The 22602-nt window shown below is 38.6% G+C and overlaps 2 protein-coding genes across 7 annotated transcripts in view; both read right to left on the bottom strand.

Annotated features, from left to right (window-relative positions):
- Positions 1 to 962, bottom strand: part of IDO2 (indoleamine 2,3-dioxygenase 2) — a gene marked incomplete at its 5' end in the record, with an annotated part of 51045 nt that extends 50083 nt beyond the window's left edge. For 4 of the 5 annotated variants that reach the window (XM_082375025.1, XM_082375026.1, XM_082375029.1 and 1 more), the window contains one exon: positions 864 to 962. In XM_082375025.1, coding sequence (XP_082231151.1) covers positions 864 to 962 — 99 coding nt within the window. Of the gene's footprint in view, positions 1 to 840 lie in introns of all 5 variants that reach the window. The other variant, XM_082375028.1, reaches the window with a different exon arrangement.
- On the bottom strand, positions 864 to 21653 carry IDO1 (indoleamine 2,3-dioxygenase 1). Of its 2 annotated transcripts, XM_082375024.1 has the most exons (11): positions 21397 to 21653; positions 20428 to 20691; positions 15936 to 16031; positions 15703 to 15822; positions 15111 to 15229; positions 14440 to 14454; positions 11927 to 12026; positions 11256 to 11373; positions 10156 to 10207; positions 9555 to 9703; positions 864 to 8612 (listed from the first exon to the last, which is right to left on the bottom strand). In XM_082375024.1, the coding sequence occupies exons 2-11, from the start codon at positions 20524 to 20526 to the stop codon at positions 8248 to 8250; spliced, it is 1233 nt and encodes a 410-aa protein (XP_082231150.1). In that variant the 5' UTR covers positions 20527 to 20691; positions 21397 to 21653; the 3' UTR covers positions 864 to 8247. The 2 variants fall into 2 exon arrangements, with proteins under 2 accessions (XP_082231150.1, XP_082231149.1); XM_082375023.1 differs by having other exon boundaries at positions 20428 to 21653.
- Positions 21654 to 22602: the final 949 nt, after the last annotated feature.

Here is a 22602-nt window from a genome sequence, read left to right as displayed (position 1 = left end):
TAAGAAATAGGTACGGGGGCTTCCCTGGTGGGGCAGTGGTTAAGAATCCGCCTGCCAATGCAGGGGACACAGGTTCGAGCCCTGGTCCAGGAAAATCCCACATGCCGTGGAGCAACAAAGCCCATGCACCACAACTACTGAGCCTGCGCTCTAGAGCCCGCGAGCCACAACCACTGAGCCTGTGCGCCACAACTACTGAAGCCCACGCACCTAGAGCCCATGCTCTGCAACAAGAGAAGCCACCGCAATGAGAAGCCAGCGCGCCACAGCGAAGAGTAGCCCCCGCTCGCTGCAACTAGAGAAAGCCCGTGTACAGCAACGAAGACCCAAAGCAGCCAAAAATAAATAAATAAATAAATTTTAAAAAAAGAAAGAAATAGGTGCTGTTTGTCCTCGAAGGTTCTTTCCTCTTCTCAGCAATTTCTGTGAATATCTAATCCCTCCTACGAACCTCAAACACAGCCAGGGTCCCTTGTGTTCTCTTTTCTCTCCCACTAGCAAGTCAAGATAAACTGATTTACTCATATAATTGATCTTTATCTAAATTCTCTCTCTTTCTCTCTCTCTCTTTTTTTTTTTTTTGATAACTGCACATTTGCTCATGAATTTGCTGGAATGATTGACAATCCATTTTAAAAAAAAAAACTGACATTAAAACATTCCATTTGCTCTATCCCCTGCTGTAGCGGTCACTTCGCCTTTGTTGGTAATCACACTGTGCCTTATTTGTATTATCTGTCCCAAATCAATGACTTGGCATTTATACTGCATCTCTCTTAATGACCACATCAATTAAACAAACAAACACCCAAGTCAGCCTCTCAAGAAAGCTATACTGACCTGCTTTAAGACCCTATCCTTACCAGAGGATTTGGGAGAAGAAAGCCATAATCTTCAGAAATATGAAATCTTCCTAAAGTCAAAGGTGGTGCTGTCTTCAAATTCTGACTTTCAGGCTCCATAATTTTGTTTGAAGTATCTGCACAGAGGCTGCTGCTGAAGAGACAACTGCTCCAAATACATCAAAGACCCAGGGTAAGGGAGCTTCAAAACAGCATCTCTTCCTCGCAGTTAGCTGTACAGTTGTCTCGGGAACAGGGGAGAACCTTGCTCTAAGGTTGAATTCCACACTGCCATAGACTTTCTCTGACATAAGGCTGAGTAAATTATTAAAGACTGCTGATTAAAACAAACAGGCAAACAAAATCACCTCGGGGTGGGGGGGGAACTCCTTTCTTTTCATCTATGTGAATATAAGAAGATTGATTTTTAAACCCAGAGACAAATCTGTTCTATTTTAGAAAACGGGAAATGAACAAGCGTTTTGGTTGTGGATGATCCCAAACACCCCGACGGGAACTTGGTCCATGATGAACTTTGACAACTGGGTCTTTATTCCAAAGGTGTAAACATTAAAACTAGAAGTTAGTTACATTCAGATATTTCAGTGGATTGGCCATGGGTAGAGTGGGGATGAGGTCTCTAAACGCATATCAGAACCTCAGAAGTGTTCTGCACGTATTTGAACAGTGTATTCTAAAGATTATTATTGCTTTGATTTACCTTAAGAAATATTATTGTTTTTGAAACCTTCCATGACATTAAAGGAGAATATATACTTTTGTGAAGTTTAACAAATGAGGTATAGCAGATACTAATGAATTTGAGAAAAGCCTAACAGATCATTTGATTTAACCTTCTACTTTTATTAAACATCTTTTGAGAACCGACCACTAAGATGGGAGACTTTACCTATGAACCAGGTACAGATTAGTAAACTGAGGCACACGCATGTGAATAATCCTGCCCACTGTCACTCCACTAATTATGTACTAGAGCTGACGTAGCTTGATCTCCAAGCCATTCCTTTGTTCACTCCATCAGGCTGCCAGGCTGTCTGTCAAAGGCGCCATCATGGTTTGAATTCACATCAGTATGGAGCTCACTGATAAGTTCCAGGCCATAGATGTGCACTGTGAAAATTCCGAAGACTCTACCTTTTGCCCAGTTGGACCCTGAACTTAGGTTGTCAGGTTGTCAACAAATTTATTTGGAAGCTGATTTGTCTATACACATCTTCTCCTCCCTCCCTTTCTCTAAGATAAGTATAAAACCTAAAGCAGGAAGTGCTCTGATAACTCCTGTAACAGTTCCCATGGAGCATTCAACTTTGAAGGTAGTATGTCAAAAGTAGCCTAATTGATTTATGGTTCATTAGACCCTAAGAGCCATCTTCAATTATCCACTTCCTCTTAGCCCAGCAACCAACCAGTTTTGAAGATTAATTTCTTATGCCTCCTAAAGGCAGTTTGTCAAACTTAATTTGTTGAATCATCTTCTTGTTTTTTCCTTCAAACTCAGGTGAAAAGAAGGCACAGTTATTTTTGTTTATGCTAGTTCTGTTATTTTTTATCCATTCCCTATGCACCCTCTTAAGAATTTACTCTAACATTATAAGAGCGTGGCATCAAAATACCAAAACTAAAAAGAGCGTGACAGAATAAGTGATCTAGTTCAATGCTCTCAGTAAACTATGAAAAACCTGAGGTTGATGGGAGTGAAATGACTTACCAAATGTCACCCTGGGTGTTACCATCAGAATTGGACTAGAATTTGGACGTCTCAGACCAGAACTTTCCACTCAGCCCACTCAGCTTGGCTTACCCGAGTGTGAATTTCTACTCTGTCTCCTATTAGCTATGTGGCTTTTTAAACAAGTGGCTTAAAATTCTAAGCTTCTGTTTCCACATCTACAGGAAATAGTAATATTTATCCCAGTGAATAAATGAGGAACATTAAGTAAAACACTTATCAAATGGGTAACAGTAAATACTATTTTTCTCATGTTCTTTTCCCCTCATTCTGGAAATACAGTTTTAATATCTTATTTTTTCTGATATTCTTCCCTATCATTCTGAATATATCTTTTCTGTTTCAGTCGCTGACTCCTTTCCCTACTTCAGACCTAAATATATAGATATTTGCAGCATTATTATAACCATTTCCCCACCTCAGTATTCTTATGTATTTCCACCTGATCTTAACCATCAATTCTATGCGCAGGTACCCAAGCCTGCATATTCAGCCTTGACTTTTCTTACTTCCAAGGTCTAGGTCCATGGAACTTGTGGGTCAGTGAACATCTCAGATTCTGCCACAAAATCATTAAGAACTCATCCCTGTAAATTAAATAAAGTTCAAATTTCTTTGCCCTGACATTTAAGGATGTCCATCACCTGACCTCTAAACACCTCTAGCTGTGCAAAATTCTTCTATCACCTTGAACCTGTTTTACATCGTGTTTCAAGTTCTACCTAGTCGACTGTTACTAACACTCAAACATTGTATTTATCTAATCTTTTCTTTTTTTTTAATAAATTTATTGATTTAGTTATTTATTTTTGACTGCGTTGGGTCTTTGTTGCTGCGCGCAGGCTTTCTCTAGTTGTGGCAGAGCGGGGCCTGCTCTTCGTTGACGTGCGCGGGCTTCTCATTGTGGTGGCTTCTCTTGTTGCGGAACACGGGCTCTAGGTGCACAGGCTTCAGTAGCTGTGGCACGTGGGCTGAGTAGTTGTAGCTCGCGGGCTCTAGAGCGCAGGCTCAGTAGTTGTGGTGCATGGGCTTAGTTGCTCTGTGGCATGTGGGATCTCCCCGGACCAGGGCTCAAACCCATGTCCCCTGCATTGCCAGGCAGATTCTTAACCACTGTGCCACCAGGGAAGCCCCTCTAATCTTTTCTATTAGATTGTAAGTTCCTTGATGAACCCATATTTAACACAACTTTGTATTTTCCTTTATCAGCAAGTTCAGTGTCTGAAGTTCAATAACTGCTGGTTAAATGAATGATCTCTCTCAGCATCTCATTTTTAGATTTGGGGTCTTGATGCCAGGTAGAAGTTTGTGCTGTTCTCTGTTACACCATTGTAGCCCTAGTCCCAGAGACATATTCTGAAGTAGGGAACACAGTGGCCTCATGAAGCTTTGCTTGGCGTCTTTCTTATTTACCAAGAGGACGTTGGTTAAACATAATTGTGCCCAAGAACTTCCTCTCCTAATAGTAAGGTTTGTCGTTTCAGAGTACTGGGTTCTATAATCAGCTTTCCCATGAATTATTGTAGTTTCAGTATACAACGAAGGTTCCCCGTCTCTTAAACTGGGCATTAGGGTCTTTTGGAAATGTACCAAGAAGTATTCAAAAAAGAAAGAAAAACATTCACAATGGAAATTTTTCTGTGTGTGATCTCAGATATACTTAGTTTTAGTTTCAAATTGATAAAGTCCCAAATCTGAATTGTCAAAAGCAATCAGCCCAGACAGCACTGGTACACTGAGGTTAATCTGGTACAGCTCATTCATTACACCTTTGTTCATAAATTCAATGGGAATTTCTAGTCCTTTCTAATTGTTCAAGCATCTGGCATTTTGCTTTTTTTTTTTTTTTAACTCTCTTCTCTTTTTGACCTTTCCTATGACACGTATTCCTTCTGGTTGGACTATACTTAAAACTAATAAGAAAAAACTGATAGTTAACACTCACTGATTTTTTCCTCTGTGCCAAGTCCTACGGTAAGCATCTTCTATGGAGCAACTTACTTAACGTTCACAACAGCCCTGTGAGTTAGGTGCAATTATTATCCCCAACATTCAACTGAGGAAACCGCAGCTTGGTAAAGTTAAGTAAGAGCCCAAGGTCATACTTTTTGTAAGTGGTAGAGTCAGGGCTGGAGCCATTTGACTTGAAAGTCTTCACTTTTAACCACTAGAGGCATGGCTTCCCTTCTTTGGTTTTTCTCTCTCATTGTTCTGGTTACAGTTTACCATTGGTGCCCTCCCTAGTTCAGGTCCTGACTTCCCTCTCGCTGGGTGATTGCCTCTGTTCAAAGACTTTAGCCATCATCTCTAGGCTAAGGACTCCCAACATTTTGTTTGTAGTTGGGTCTCTCCTACCATCTACTAGACATCCTTACTCAACTGTTCTGTAGAGGCATCATAAGAAATACCTTAACACATCAGTCATAGACTAGACACCTTCCATTAAGACCAGGGCAAATGCTTACAATACCTCCAGCAACTAGTTCAAGCTCTTGAGCAGAGAGCCCACTGCCAAGCAACAAATCCAAGGTTTACTTATTACTTATTCTCTGATAGTAAGAACCAAGCTCATCTCCCCCATCGATGCCATGTCTTGGTGAATGGTATCTTTCGGAACTAGCAATATAATTTGTGGGGTGCAGAGAAGAATAAAAATGTAAGGACCCTTGTTCAAACTTATTCAGAATTTCAAGACAGTGACAGTAGAGTATGAAGCCAAGTGTGGGCCCTTCTGCATGCAAGACCCTACCTGACAACATGGGCTGGTCCTAGTAACTCTGTTGACGTAGCTGATCATTAGAGACCTAAAAGTCATCCCTTATCACATCCAACAGAACACCAGTCTTGCCACTCCTACTGCCATGATATTTCTTATATTTCCATGATCTCCAATGCCACTGCCATTGTTTTCAATTCCTCACCATTTACTATTGGAAGAGTATATATTCCAATGCTTAACTGATCTCTTTGCCTCAAATCTAAGCCCATGATACTTTTCCATCGTTGCAGGCTTGGATTCCTTTTACAACCTCCAAACTCATCCCCCTGCCTTCGTTATCACTCCCCATTTTATCCCACCCCTACTCTTTTTTCCCCAAATACTACCAGAGTCATTTCAATGCATATTTCTTTACAATGGGCAATGCTTCATTTAAATATGATTCAAATATATGAATATAATAAAGTCATTTCTCTGCTTAAAAACATTCCCTCTGTTTTCAGGATAAATTGAAACTCCTTTATTGCATGGCCCTTTTTATTCTTTAATGTTTCAGCCATATTGAGCTGTGTGTACTTCCTCAATAGACCTTGTTATGCTGCTAGTCTTTGAACACCCTTCTTTCTCTTCCTGGAATTTTCTAGCCTTTGGTTTGCATATTGTACACTAATCACCCTTTAACACTCATCTCATGTATTGCCTCATCTAGGAAAATCTATTCTTACCGCGTACTTTTTTCAGTACCTTCCCCTTCCCTGTTTTGTCCCTGGAAAGCCCCACCCCCTCTGCTGCCCTCTAGTCTGGGTTGGGGACTCTATACTTCTAAACTGTCTGCTTATGTTTATATAGCCCTTATTTCATTGTGCTGAAACAATCCATTTGTCCATTTCTCCACTAGTGAGCTCCTTGAAGGTAGGGTTGGTGCCCTTAATCTTCCTACTATCTAGCTCAGGGGGTAGCATCCTGGGTTTGCTTATTAAATGGTTATTGAACAAATGAGTCATTAGAGCAGAGATTCTGGTGCTTACAGGGTTAGGTCTAACCTGGTTAATGAAACAGTACTTGAGTCAATGCAGTATTCATCTACAAATGATCCTTGAACAACATGGGTTTAGACTGCATGGGTCCACTTACACGTGGATTTTTTTCCATATTAAATACTGCAGTGCTACAGTGTTCCGCAGTTAGGGTTAGGATTAGGGTTAGGGTTAGGGTTGAATCCCAGGATGCAAATTTCAAATACTGAGGAACCACATATACAGAGGCCTGATCAAAATTTATATGCGGATTTTTCACTGTGGAGAAGGTTGGTGTCCCTAAACCCCAAGTTGTTCAAGGGTCAAATGTATTTCTTCTCTTAACAGGTGATATTTTAAGTACACTGCTAAGTGCTGTAATGTAAAAATGAGAAAGCCATGGATCTTTTCTACAGGGAACTGACAAATTAGCAAGTGAAATAAGATACACACACACACACACACACACACACACACACACATACACACAGCCATGATCATTACATAAGAGAAAAGCGACATGTACTAAAAGAGAATAAAAAATCTGTGGGGACAGAGTTGAGAGAGAATTCCCTACCTTCAGGTGGTTTGGGTAATGGCCTAAACTAGTGGGTCTCTAATAGATATGGGTGGGAAGTGGTTGTTTTGGCATGATCATTGGAGATCTTCCCAGGGTCCATGAGGCTTTGACTGTCCTTGGAGAATTAGACAGCCTGTTATGTGTACTCTTCAAACGACACTCTCTTCAAAGGACAAGTTTTCCTGGTGTTGCCCTTTACTCATTCACCGTGCCTCCACCATGTTAGAAAACCACCAGCAAAAAATAAGAAACATAATTCCTATTCTGACTTACCAACAGCATTATAGACAGGAAAAAAATGCCATTGAGGGAAAACCCGTTGTAAACTTTGAAAAATTATAGATATATAAAATGACTGTTACATCAAAATCATTGTCTTTATGATCTGGAAGAAATAGAAGAGCTATTCTACTTTTGAACACATGTTGTTTAAAATCTCCATAGATTAACGTAGCCTATCAATTGATTTTTTTCTGGATGAATTTGCAGATCACATACAGGATTGAATCATAGCTGGAAAGCACCTTAATCTATTTATCTCTGATTATTTTTAGACGTGTGAAAACAGACGAGAGAGGTAAGTGAATTATTGAAGGACGCAGAGCAGTTTTCTTTTTAACAGACTTTATTTTTTTAGAGCAGTTTTAGGTCCATAGCAAAATTGAACAGAAAGTACAGAGTCCCCATGTATCTTCTACCCAACACACACACATCTCTGCACACCAGAATGGTACCCTTGTTACAATTGATAAACCTACATTGACACATTATGAGCATCCAAAGTTCACAATTTACATTAAGGTCCACTTCTGGTGGTGTACATTCTATGGGTTTTGGGAAATGAATGGCATGTATCCACCATTATACTATCATACAGAATAGTTTCACTGCCCTAAACATCCTCTGTGCTTCTCCTGTTCATCGCACCCTCCGCCCTAACCCCTGGCAATCACTGATCTTTTTCCTGCCTCCATGGTTTTACCTTTTTCCAGAATGTCACATAGTTGGAATCACGCAGTCTGTAGCCTTTTCAGAGTGACATCTTTCACTTAATAACATGCATGTCATGTTTCTGCAGGTCTTTTCATGGCTTGATCACTCATTTCTTTTTAGCCCTGAATAATATTCTACTGTAAGGATGTGTACCTCGGTTTATTTCATGCTTCCAAGTTTTGGCAATTATGAATCAAGCTGCTATAAACATCCATGTGCAGGTTTTTTTTTATGGACATTAGTTTTATTTTCCTCTCCTCAAGTTATGAATGTTAACGCTATTTCTGATATAATGGGCAGTGACATTACCACATGTGGTAGCAATACAAGCACTTTCTTGGATGACCTTAATCTTCCTTCAACAGGGACTTCACAGTTTTTCTTCTTACAGTCTTTAGAAAACCCATGATATCGGTGCCTCCAGTTCCTTTACTTTCTGGTTCTGAAGGCTCTTTCGAGGTTTGTTTTTTCTTGGATGGCCGGCTTGCAGGAATCACAATGTACTTAACTACTATTTGCAAATGGTAGTCTCTCAGAGAGACCATGGCTTGCACACATTCATTATAAATTTCCTGCAGGGTGGCATCACCTTTTGAAAGGACAAACTTACGGACCGAGGGGCCTGACTCTAACGAGCGAAGAAAGTTCTGGTGAGCTGATGGCATATATGTTCTCATTTCCTGGAGGAATTTAGCAGCAGAGTCTGAAGGAACTAAAGACAAAGACGGATTAGTAAGGAGGTCAAAGCATTCTCCAATCCAGGGAAGAAGGGCAGAGTGAGGTCGGAGTGGGTGGCCATGAATTTACGACCATCTTGTTAGCATATTACTAGGCTTGCTACTAGTAATGGTAATTATTGTAAAATATACTTAATTCTGAAAACCACATGAACTAAACTCATATTTTTGTTTTGCTTCCTTTCTCACTTTCCTACTGGATTTGATCCTTCTAAGAAGGACAGAGTATATGTACTATACCTGACAGATCATGATGCTGAATCCAAGAGAATATAAGGGATCATTTTTAAATAAGCGAATGAGCTCAGGAAAAAGCTTATTATCATGCAGCCCAAAGCCTTCCCCTTTGACTATTCAATAGAAGTTTAGGAAGACAAAGAAAAGTAGAAAGAAGTTCTTCCTGGAGCTTCTTCCACTAAGCCCCCTTAATCCTCTAGAAGGAATATAATGAGTGTGGCTCATCTTTAAACTTTGGTGCAGGCATTGCCCCGGGACCCCCAAGGCAGTAGGATGGCAGAACTAGACAGTGCCAAGCCTCTCCACTCCCCAGTTTCAACTCATGGTCTTATCTCATCTGCAGGAGACTTTCTTTTTCTGAATCTGGTCTTACATTTTCAGAACATGTGATATTGGCTTCACCACAGTCAATCAGACCTCATAGACATGTTCAAAGGTCAAGATCACGACAGTGTTGAACTTGGTCTAAATTCTGGCTTCACTGCTTTCTAGCTGGTTAACAGGGAGCCTGTCTATTATGCTCTTTAAGTTTCTGCTTCTTCATCTGTGAAATGAGATAATTGCAATAAAGTCTCTACTATTCTCCTAAAAGCATCAGATAAGATGCTGATGGGAAAGTACTTTTTAGATACTATTCTATTAGCATAAGAGATGATGATTATTTGTCATTTGCCACTCACCTCCACCAACAGTATGCTGAACGCCCAGCAGAATATCAAAGCACTGAAAGATGCTGCTTTGGGCTGCACTGCCCCCGGCAAACTTCTTTGGGGTGTCCCAGACACCTTCATACAGCAGACCCTCTGACAGCAAAGGGTTGCCTTTCCAGCTAAACCAGGAAGGAAAGAATAATTGTTATTTTATGAATTGCCAAATTTTCATATGTCAAATCTTGCAACAGAGGATGAATGGAAGGTGAAATGAGATAGATTTCATTATCCTTCTTCCACATTCTCCCTTCTACTCATGTTCATGCATGAGAATAATAAATAATACGGTTCTGAGCAAATCTGGCATAAGTATTCTATGCGTGAAACCTTACCTTTGCACTACCAAAGATTATTCCACTCTCCTTAAAATGACTAGCTTTCAGGTCCATATTCCAGCGTATGCCTGGCCAAGTAATAACCCAGCGAATAGTCTTATTGTTTCTTACCATGTGTATGTTAGGATATAAATTGTTTCTGAAACTGGATTGTTAGTAGGGACCATCAGTGGAAACGTTGTCTTCTTTATGTTAATTGTCTAAGAGAAAACAGATTCAAGCATGAGGCTACATACCCAGATAAGTATATGCGAAGAACATTGAAAAATAGGTCTGGGTCCACATATTCTGAAAAAAAGATGAGATATGTTTAATTAAGTAGCATCAGCTAGATTGGGAAAAATCAAGGTGTTATAAACAACTGATCATGGATTTCAGCATAGGATACGAGAAAGGCGTTAGGTCAGCCTGTGCAGAGAAATTCCCTGAGGACAAGCTCTCCCTCACCTGCCCATTCTCATCACCTGTGTCCACTGAACGGGGTCTACCTTGGGGCTAACACACAGCTTGTGACAAAGAGCCTGGGCCCGCCCACCACTCATCTTCAGGAGACCAATTAAGCTGCCAATATTTACTTAAGACTACTTCATGTGTTTACTGATACAACAGATAAATTACTTACGTAAAGAAAACAACAAGCCGAAACAAAAAGAAAACTGAAAACGAAACCTCCAGGAGCCCCAGTGGACCACGGGTGTCCCTCCCCAAAGGTTGCTAATGTCTTTGGTTTGAAGGTCAATCTTCTTGCCAAAGCTCAGTGATACACAGTCACATATTTGTTGGAGCAACCCAGTAGGGCACATTTCCTTTTGCAAATCCTTGTTTCTGTACTCTTTTGGTTATTGTTGGTTTTTAGCTGTTAATTTGCAATAACTTTCGAGCTCAATGGCTTTTCTATTTTTCTTATTTTTTCCTTTTTTAGTTAGCTTGTGAAAAAGCAGAATTCGCAGACGGTTCCTATCAAGCAAAAGCTAAGTTTTTCAGAACTTAAAACATCCTGTACTTTTGGTAAGTTTCTCCACGGTTTTTAGTGGGAGACAAGGATGTTCCTTAGAGGTAAATAGCCCTAGCTTGGAATTCTGGCTTCACTATTTACTACTTATGTAATCTTGGGTCATTTATCTTATCCCTCCAAATTTAGATTCCCTTATATGTAAAATGGACATAATAAAACCTGCCATATGGAAAGTATAATGATTTAGTGAGATAAAATAAAGCACAAACACACCCACTACGTGAGAGTTGGTTTTGCTTCTGTTTTCTCTACAACTTACATCTTAGATAACTAGAAACATTTGACAGTGGCCTGGCATGTTGTAAGGCATACAATACTTGCCATGAATTTGGCGAAACATTTCAAGGGCTTTGTGCAGACAAGAAGTTATATCAAGCAATGCCTTTTGCAAAGTATCTGGGTCTTCACGTTGTATTGCATTAAATATAATGGGGATCACCTTTAAAAAAAAAAAAAAGAAAACAAATACTTAAGATTTCCTAACACTAAATATTGGCATAGAATAAAATTCTCCTAAATCTTAATCCCTCAATTAAATTTCATATTTCCATTTCTTTCTTGGGCTGAGTACCCTCTGATTGTTTGACTAATTTCCATATATTTAATTAAGCTTGGATTTGTCTTTATTCACTTATCACTTAGAGATAAGTTTATATAATTCTATATATTTCTATTTCTGAGGGACAAAACCATTATATTTATGTCACTGTGTGATAGAGTTCCAATGCCAAGTTGCATTGAAACTACTTCTCTCTTACTGGGGTTTCAAATTTTATTCTAAATATATGGCTCCTACATTTTATCTTTTAGGTAATACACAAAAACAAATAAAATATTTATTTCTTCCAGATGATCCCTAGTTTCCAATTCAGTCATCAAATGCTCTATTCAGTCAGGATAAAGTTATTTCATGCAGAATATAGTTCAGCTACCAAGTGATTGCTCTGCTTATGTGAATCAAGATACACATTTTCCAGGATGGACTGACATACTTTGATTGCAGAAGCAGCTGCTGTTTCCACCACCAGAGAGACCAGGAAGAACCCTTTACCACAGTCCCCGCCAGGGAACGAGAATAGGATGTCCATGTTCCTAAGAAAAGTAATCCAGGAAGTCAAGAATTTAGAAAAATATAAAACATAAACACTGAAAAGAAGAAAAAAAGAATTTAACAAAAATATTGATATATTTGTCGAATATTTATTAGTTTTCAAGTCTTTTTATTTATCCTACATTTTCAAAATAATCTTGTGAAGTAAGTATGGCAGGTTTTACCATATCCATTATGTAGTTAGGAGTAGTGGTGTTAGGTCTATTGTCTAAGGTCATATAATTAACAGTAGATTAAGCTGAGACTTGAAATTCCTTTCTAGAACTTGAAACTAAAAACTTCAAGACTAGTTCTTTCTCTACTATCCCATCAATTTTTCACATGCACATGTATTACTGTATATATATGCACACATACATATATATATATAAGCTCAATGTTTATAGACATATCTGTGAGGTATGGTTTTTAAAAGTAGAATTTTGGCTTAAATAAATGTATTCATATCCATATTTTTATCTGTGAGCCTGATTCAATTTCTCAGTGATTTATCTGCCTAACAAAGGAATTGACTGGGAAATTCAAATCACTGATTACCCCCTATTTTCTTTTACACTGAAGTTTTGCATTGATGCAAACGTGGTCTCAGTATCTGTATATCTCTGAGTTTCATGGCAGTTACATTTATGGTCTCAATCCACCACTTCCTTACTTGCTGTGTGACCTTGAATAAAATTATTTCATCAGTTTCAGCCTCAGTGTTCTCATCTGTCAAATGGGACTGTTGATATCATTCTCCCATTCGAAAACCTTCCATAACTTCCCATTTAAGATACTGTTTAAACCCCATATCAGAGCCAAAAGTCCTACATAATATTTTTAAGTTTATTTTTTCATCCGTTTCCTGTACTGTTACTTTCGTCATTCATTACTTATCAGCGACACTAGAATTTTCGGTTCTGAAATGCACCAGGATTTTTGTCACTTCAAAGCCCTCACTCTTGCTGTTTTCTCCACTGTGAACATGCTCAGCTTTTCCTTCTTCTAACTGATGCCTAGTCACTCTTCAGGACTCAGCTTCAATAACTTGCTATAAGGATTCTTCCCTCATGCCTTTTGTTCGGTTAGAACTCTTAGCACTTTACTTTCTTAATCCTTCTCTTAATCATATAGTAATTTACATAATTTTCATATATCTTCTTTCCTCCACATTAGCCCAGGTTCATCAGGGCAGGCTTACTCCGATGGTACTGACTTTTGTTTCCTTAGCTCTTAGCCTCTATTTAGTACACAGGCCAAAAATAGTAAGAACTGGGTCAAAAAGAATAGATTTATATTTCTGGCCTCTGAGGTCATTGAGTCATAGATACATAGGTGTATGTGCATTTTGTATATATGCATATTAATTAAATTTATTGACAGATCTTCCTCAACTTATGATGGTGTTACATCTCAATAAACCCATCTTAAGGTGAAAATATTTTCAGTTGAAAATTCATTTAGTACACCTAACCTACCAAACATCATAGCTTAGCCTAGCCCACCTTAAATGTGCTCAGCACACTTACATTAGCCTACAGTTGGGCAAAGTCATCTAACACAAAACCTATTTTAGAATAAAGTGTGGAATATCTCACATAATTTACTAAATACGCTAATGAAAGTGAAAAACAGAATGGTTGTCTGGGTGCAGAATGGTTGTAATTGTATCAGTTGTTTACCCTTGTGATCGCGGGGCTGCTGGCGAGCCCTGACCATTGCCCAGCATCACAAGAGACTATGTACTGCGTATCTATCTCGGGAAAAGATCAAAATTCAGGCTTCCCTGGTGGCGCAGTGGTTGAGAGTCTGCCTGCCAATGCAGGGCACACGGGTTTGAGACCTGGTCTGGGAGGATCCCACATGCCACGGAGCAACTGGGCCCGTGAGCCACAGCTACTGAGCCTGCGCGTCTGGAGCCTGTGCTCCGCAACGGGAGAGGCCGCGACAGTGAGAGGCCCGCGCACCGCGATGAAGAGTGGCCCCCGCTCGCCGCAGCTAGAGGAAGCCCTCGCGCAGAAACGAAGACCCAACACAGCCATAAATAAATAAATAAATAATTTAAAAAAAAAAAAAAAGATCAAAATTCAAAAAAGTACGGTTTCTAGTGAATGTGTACTGCTTTTGCATCATATTAAAGTCAAAAAAATCTTAAGTCAAACCATCCTTAAGTGGGGTATCATCTGCATATGCAAGTATATATATCAATAGCTATAATATCAAACAGACACAGTCTAATCACAGTCATAGATATAATTAAGGACCAGAACTACTTGCTCTTTCAATAATTATTTGAATTACTTTTTGCCTAAAATCAATTGGTGTTTCAAAAGAACGCATTTGGAGGGTATTGATACACCTATGTTTACTCTGAATAACAAATAATTCTTAGAATAAAAAAGATCGAATACTCACTCATAAGTCATGGGCCTTAGGAAAGCAGCCATGAAGCAGCGGATCAATTGGAAGAGAGAAAGGAAACCAGTGTAAAAATTAAATGCTTTTGAGTTATTGTTATTCCATTTAATACCACTGATCTAGCAAAGGTAAAAACAATAGATAAAATATAGAAAAAATATGTTTTCTGATATTTATCAAGTAGGCATCACAAACGCCTAACTTAGGACTTTTATAAGTGAAATAAAAAATTAAATATGCAAGGAGCACACGTGGAGAGTCAAAACTAGTTGTTACTCGTAAGAAAGTTTTCTAGATCAAATCATTTCATTTTGTGGTATTCCCACATCTAGAATACTCCTCTGCAGATACACACCGAGAGCCTCTGACCCTTAATTGCAGCAGGTTCCATCACTCAGTGCTTAGGAAGTGCCTAGTTTCAAGCAGGCTGCTTTGAAAGCCCAGACATTGCCAGCTATACAGCCAGTCAAATTAATCAAACTGAACACTTAAGATGTGTGCATTTCACTGTATGCTAATTAGACACCTCTCTCTCACATGCATATGCATTTTACACCTTAACAGCAGAAAAGAAAGCCCCGCTGCCAAAGATTAAACCAATGACTAACTCCCCTTGATTCAAATAGTGTGCACGCCTTTCATTCCTGTTGTAATCACTGTTTACATACCCACTGGGATCCTTTTTCTTCCAGTTTGCCAAGACACAATCTGCATAAACCAGGATAGGGGGCAGTCCTAGCTTCTCAGATACCTTGCAGTAAGGAACAGCAATATTGCTTGGCAAGACCTAATTAAAACACGATATTTAGTGTTCACATTTGAAATGTCTCACCTTTTCTTCTGCTTTCTGGCTGTCAAAAAATTAACTGTTACACCTAACGGCACTGTGAAACCAAACAAATGTCATTTTCTCTTCCTCATTTCGTAACTTAATCCCAGTACTTGTTAAATCCTTATGTTTTAGATTTGTGACGATGCAGACATAATCTGGGCATAGACAGAACAAAGCAGTAAGAGGGCGAGAGGAAACAAAGGCTGTATCTTGATTTTCTAATGCCCTGTGAACCATTCGCAGCCATTCGCTCATGCATCCATCCATCCCACAAATATTCGTTAGGCAACTCCTCTGTGCAAGGTACTCATTCTGTTTCCCAAGCTTCACAAAATGCAGTTACAATACTTTTAGAATTGTTTACATTAACTGTAAACTGGATATAAATCTGTCGTGTTAGCCTAAGAAATACGAGAAAATCTCCAAACCTTCCGGACATCTCCATCACCTTCACCCCACACGTACGCCATGGTGATATACCCCAGAACCAGATGTGCAAGGCGCTGTGACTTGTGTCCTTGGAGGCCGTCAATGCTGAAGGTTGTTAACTGAGAATAAACAGAGAGGTTGGCCCAACTCAAAATGCATGTTGTGATAGCTGCAAAACCAAGTTAACACTTTGAAGACGCTAAAACAGAAAACATGCCATATTTTTTCAAACCTTCTCAACTTCTGCACGTAGTTGGCCATTCTTAATCAGTTCAGGCAGATTTTTAGCAATGGAAATCCAGGCATCATAAGGGTGAGGTAGCTCCTCCTTGAAAAGAAGAAATAGGACTTTGATTTACTAGTGGAAGGTATTATAAAATAGTTTTGCCTCCGCTGATGGTCCGTCTTGCCTCCTTCTCAGTGCTGTGCAATGCTGACACTCTCTTACCTGTCGAGTGACACCAGCCCATGCATTGTCATCTGCACACTTAGGGCACAGGACCTTCTCTGTGCTCTTCTTCTTCCTCTCATCTGCTTCCTTTTCAAAGGTCACTTCAAAAGTTTCACTGAAATCTTCCTGACTATTCCATTCTATTCTTATACCTCCAGTGAGGAATCCTCTGGATTATACCTTTTCACATTAAGTAATTTATTGCTATCTGCTATTATTTTTTCTCTCCTCAGCTAGATTTTAAGGTTTTTTGAATGGAAGAGAAATGAGATTTATTAAATGTCAGTAGGAGACTAGGCAGTTTTACTCAGTAATTTCTCATTTAATTATAATAATGGCCCCAAAAGTTGATTGTTATCTCCATGTCATAAATAAGAAAAGCAAGTGTTGGGCAGTTTTGGTAACTTGTTTTGTACGTACGGTTTATTGTGACTCAAACATGAGGGTTTCCAGCTTTTAAAAAACCTTGCTCTTTTTACATCTCACTACCTGATGGCAAGGATTTTATCATGCTTTTAATCCTATTTTTCTTAGCACAGTACTGGACATGTACGAGGTGCTGTATAGATACATGTTGATTGCTTCCTTTGGTACTACAGGCTAATTTTTTTGCCCAGTAAGTAAAAATGAAATCCAAATAAAAGAGTGTTAAAAACAAGACAACAGGCCCAAAATGGAGTAACTTAAGTCCCATGTCACCAACTCAAGACAATACTTATTACAGTTTCTGCCTCTCCCAAAATGGAATCCTAAAACAGTCAATCCAGAATTACCTGGCCGACAAGTAGTGAGGTCATCTGCACATAGGCCGCTGCCATTCCCTAAAGGAACTTGACCTTGACACTCCAATCCACTTTTTGCTGGTATAACTTCCTTGTTCCTGCTCTCCTCTGCCTAGAGAAGTCTTTCATTTTTGTACAGCTCCTGAGACCCCCTTTCTTTCTGCTGGTTGAGATGCTGCCTGATTCATGAATCCCTGAAGGAAGCCAATGGCATCTTTAAAATTTACTCAGTTGGGTTTTGTTTTTTAACACGTGTCTCCCTGGATCTTATATTTATAATCACATCTCAAGGGAAAACATAAAAACCAAAGGCCTAGGCCACACCCTGAAATGAGATTCAGATCCCTGAACAACTCCCCTAGGCCTTCTTCATTAAGCTGCTTCCAGACATGCTCTTAGTAGCACCAATACTGAACTATGGGGATGGAGGACACATCAAGAGTTTACCTGAAACCAAGGTGAGTGAGGCTTTAAGCTTCAAAACCAAGTTAATAGGGCTTCCCTGGTGGCGCAGTGGTTGAGAATCTGCCTGCCAATGCAGGGGACACGGGTTCGAGCCCTGGTCTGGGAAGATCCCACATGCCGCAGAGCAACTAGGCCCGTGAGCCACAACTACTGAGCCTGCGCGTCTGGAGCCTGTGCTCCGCAACAAGAGAGGCCGCGATAGTGAGAGGCCCGCGCACCGCGATGAAGAGTGGCCCCCGCTTGCCGCAACTAGAGAAAGCCCTCGCACAGAAATGAAGACCCAACACAGCCATAAATAAAAAATAAAAAAATAAATAATTAAAAAAAAAAAACAAGTTAATATTATAAAGAAGCAATAAAACATGAAGACAAATGTAACAAACTTCAAACATGTTCAGGGGCTGCAGATAATTGGCCAGACTTAACCTGTCAGGGCAGATTTTTAGGAATGAAAGATCCAGGCAGTATATTCACTAGATAGTCACCTTTCTTGTTTGCTCTGAATTTTTCTCCCTAACCATACAAATACTGTGTTCTGGTGTTTTTAGTAATACATATACATTTTCTTTGTTGTGTATTTCACTGTGTAGCATGCCCGACTTTTTGATTATTGCTATTTCCCCAAAATAACAGAGATACTCTATTATGTGTCAAGATTAGTGTCTTATTGGACAGAACTTTCAACACATGTAAAATTCAATCAGTAATATCCTTCTGGTTCAGAGGATGCCTAAATGATAGAAAATAAATTAATAAAGAGTAACACAGAGGGCCATTCAACTCCCGCTAGATTAGAGAATGTATTTTGCATCTACATGGAATCAGAAGACATATTATTTTCCTTTAGAATAGGAAGCTGATAGATTATAAGAGATGAAATAGACATTTTTGAATACATAATGTCCAGGAAAGATCTTCAGTGAGGAAATAAAAGTAACCTTTTTTTTTTTTTTCATCCTGTTTCAGGATATTGAATCTAACTTCCTAAGCATCTCAAGTAGCAGCATTATTTTTTTAAGGAGCTCAGGAAGAGTTTTGTTTTACTTTATGTTTCAGGTTTTGCTTTAACCCTTGGAATCTGTTTTAGAGGTCTACATAATTACTGTGATTTTTTTATTTTCTAAAAGAACCAATTTTTTAGGAAAAAAAAAAGAATAAATTTGATATGAGGCTTTGCAGTTTCTGAAAAAGTTTTTTTTTGGTACCATTGATAAATACATCCTTGAAACATCCAATCCTGGCACTTTGGCATTTGTGTGATTGTATGAAGGGGAAGTAAGTCTGAATATTATTGATTTGCAAATATAAAGTAAACCAGTGCTTTTAGCAAAAAAATTAAAACATACTTCATTTTCTTCAATTAACTTAATTATGTGAAGAGGAAGATTAGATTGGGAAAAAAAATTGTTTGAGATTTGCCTGAATTACCCAAGGTAGTTACAGGATGTGATTTATAAGTACAGTTAGATTGGAACCTCTGACTCAATTATATATACGCTGCCTTTAAAGGTTCTCTCTAGAGTGTGCACTCTTATCCATTTGAGCCACAAACAAATGAGACATTCTGGTATACAGCATTGTCACAACATGTAACTGGTTCCTAGAAATCCTCTCCTGGAATCTCATGTACCTTGTTAAACCCAAGAGTAGGGAAAAAAACCAACCAAAAAATGCCTTGTGATCTCTCCTTCTCTTGAGTGAGGCTGTGTAGCATAACTGATAACGGTTTTAAGAGCACAGACTCTGCTGTCATACAGAGCGAAGTAAGTCAGAAAGAGAAAAACAAATACCATATGCTAACACATATATATGGAATCTAAAAAAAAAAAAAAAAAGGTTCTGAAGAACCTAGGAGCAGGACAGGAATAAAGACGCAGACCTACTAGAGAATGGACTTGAGGACGGGGAGGGGGAAGGGTAAGCTGGGACGAAGTGAGAGAGTGGCATGGATATATATACACTATCAAATGTAAACTAGATAGCTAGTGGGAAGCAGCTGCATAGCACAGGGAGATCACCTGTGACCACCTAGAGGGGTGAGATAGGGAGGGTGGGAGGGAGACGCAAGAGGGAGGAGATATGGGGATATATGTATATGCATAGCTGATTCACTTTGTTATACAGCAGCAACTAACACACCATTGTAAAGCAATTATACTCCAATAAAGATATTAAAAAAAAAAAAAAGAAATCACAGACTCTGGAACCAGACTGATTAGGCTCACATCCTATCTCTGCTATTACTAGCTGTGTGAGTTTGGATAATTACTTAAATTCTGCATTCTACATTTCTCATCAGGGAAACAAGATTAATAATATACATACCTTTCAGGATGATTGTAAAGATGGAGTAAGTTAACATTTGTAAATTTGCTTAAAAAATGCGATGTAAGTGTTTGATGATTACAATATTAATGATAAGATGCTTTTCATGACGCTCTTGGGAAGATAACTTAGGAAAATGTAGTTTTAAGGCACACATTCACTCTAATGCCTTGCCCTTTGTAGGCAAAACTTGTGGAAATAAAAAGGTAGCTCTAATTCTCTCTAAGCCTGAATCTTAGGCCCAGTAAACACCGAGCAATATTAATACAACACAAAGTTGCTTGGTGCCCCACCTCAAAAACATTATCAAAGCAGGAACACATACTTTGTACAATCTAAGGTATATCAGCTGAGAAAGGGGGTTCTTTGACTCATGGGTCATTTATTACTTTATTTTTTTTTTCAAAATACCCTCTGAAATGCAATTGCCTTAAACCAAAATACTTTTGTAGTCTCCTTATCTCATCACACTCTGTGCCTGTGTGAGATAAGTAAGAAGTGCCTCTAAGGCTAAGTTTCTAGGTAGAAAATTTTAAGGAAGTTGAGACCCCTTTATTCAAACTCTGCCTCCAATTTTGGTACTGCTTTATCCACTTGTTCAGTAGAAATTACTGAACCACGTTTTTCCAATAGAAGTTACCTTGTCCAGGTAAATCATGATAAGAAAATATTTTTGCCCAGATTTCAGTGCCCTCGCTTACCAGTGGATTGGGCAGAGCAAAGCCCACATCTTCATCTATGTGGTATTCTTCAAAGATCTTCCAAGAATTTTCCACAGGAGATGATTTGTCAGGTGCCATTCTTATAGCCTGCTCCTCTGGTACTTTTCAGTCTCTTGAGTAGTTTCAGATCATCTATTTATTACAGAGGTTGCCATAGCCAGTGACCACAACTCACCTCATAGGCGGCAAGAAATGACTTCCACTTTTAGAATAGTTTCATTTTCTACTTTGTTTTCTTGTAATCTGATGAAAAATAAAACCACAAAAGCCTCACTACTCATCACATGAAGAAACTGAAAGTTTATACTCCTGGCAAACATTTATTACTTGGAACACCTACCCTTTCAGGAAGGGCCTGAAACAACAAAAACCATGAAAATAGGTGACCAGAAAGAACATTTTTATTTTATGGGAACTTTTGAAACTTTGAATTAAAATAATGAATTTAATCATGGCTAACGTCCTAAACCATCATTTAGTTATTACAGTCACTGGCTTTCTTTAAACCCCCAGGGTTCTTTGAACATATTAGTGTCTTGTTTCAGTAGCCATGAAAGAAAATCTCTGGTACCCAGAGTCAGTGCGTCTGAAATAGAAAAAAAAAGAAAAAAGAAAAAAGCAAGCACATGAAGAATTTAGAAACATAGCATCTCTTCACCCCCTAGCTCCATTTTTCTTACCCAGTCTTTTATGTGCATTCACAATGATACTGTTCTTTCTTCTTCTTCGTATTCCTAATGAGTCACTTTTAAGGAAGATTTTCCTGCATCTCTACTTTATCTGATCTCTAAGGGATTGATAAGGAAACAGTCCACATTTGGAGACTCTGGAATATGTTCATGGTTGAAAGAAAGGATAAAACACCTTGAAAATGGTTCTTTCAAAATGCAATTAAGACTGCAATTTGGTAAAGGTTTTCAGGGTTTCTGCAGGTCTGTGGTCACTTACAGGCATCATGTGATCTTATAATCTCATACAAGAAGCTGAAGCAAGAGAAGAAGCCATGTTGTTCCTTATGACGGTCAAAAGGAAAAAAAAGAAGGAGTTAGTGTTCAGTACATTAAAAGACAATGCAGTGTTGTCATCCAGCTTGTTAGTACTTAAAATACATTTCAATGGTACATTACATTGGAATGACTACATTATAGAATGGTTTTCACACCATTCTTCCCTATTACATTATGGCTTTTTTGTTTTAAAGATGTAGTTTTTTGTTTTGTTTTGTTTTGTTTTGTTTTTTAATTTTTTTTAAAGATGTAGTTTTGCAAGAGTAGTTTCTCTTTACAGTAAAGATAAGGAAAACTGAAGCTAAAATTACACAGCCAAGAGAACACAATGGCGATGCTTCTTTAAAGTGAATTACTCATCCTCCTACACTGTTGGTGGGAATGTAAGTTGGTACAGCTACTGTGGAAAACAGTATGGAGGTTCCTCAGAAGACTAAACATAGAATTACCATATGATTCAGTAATCCCACTTCTGGGCATATATCCAGACAAAACTCTAATTCAAAAAGATACATGCACCCCTATGTTCATAGAAGCACTATTCACAATAGCCAAGACATGGAAACAACTTAAATGTCCATTGACAGAGGAATGGATAAAGAAGATGTGGTACATATATAATGGAATACTACTCATCCATAAAAAAGAACAAAATAATGCCACCTGCAGCAACATGGATGCAACTAGAGATTATCATACTAAGTGAAGTCAGAAAGAGAAAGAAAAATACTATATGATATAACTTATGTGTGGAATATAAACTATGACACAAATGAACCTATCTACAAAACAGAAACAGACTCACGGACGTAGAGAACAGACTTGTGGTTGCCAAGGGAGAGTGGGTTGGGGGAGGGATGGAGTGGGAGGTTGGGATTAGCAGATGTAAGCTATTATATATAGAATGGATAAACAACAGGGTCCTACTGTGTAGCACAGAGAACTATATTCAATATCCTATGATAAACCGTAATGGAAAAGAATATAAAAAATGTGTGTGTATATATATATATATATATATATATATATATATATATATAACTGAATCACTTTGCTGTACAGAAGAAATTAATACAACATTGTAAACTGAATCACTTTGCTGTACAGAAGAAATTAATACAACATTGTAAACTGACTATAATTCAAT

This window comes from Balaenoptera borealis (assembly GCF_965194805.1).
Source record: "Balaenoptera borealis genome assembly, chromosome: 21".
NCBI classification, from domain to species: Eukaryota; Metazoa; Chordata; class Mammalia; order Artiodactyla; family Balaenopteridae; genus Balaenoptera; species Balaenoptera borealis.
Note: the sequence above shows the minus strand (reverse complement) of the source record. Positions and strands in the feature narration are given on the sequence as shown.

Excerpts from the sequence above, each read along its gene's own strand:
- IDO1 (XM_082375023.1), bottom strand. The coding sequence starts at position 20,526 with ATGGCACCTGACAAATCATCTCCTGTGGAAAATTCTTGGAAGATCTTT. Across the intron at positions 15,230-15,702 it reads GTGATGGAGATGTCCGGAAG|GTCTTGCCAAGCAATATTGC; the intron begins GTTTGGAGATTT and ends TGTTTTAATTAG. Across the intron at positions 9,704-10,155 it reads CTTCGCATATACTTATCTGG|CTGGAAAGGCAACCCTTTGC; the intron begins GTATGTAGCCTC and ends TTCCTGGTTTAG.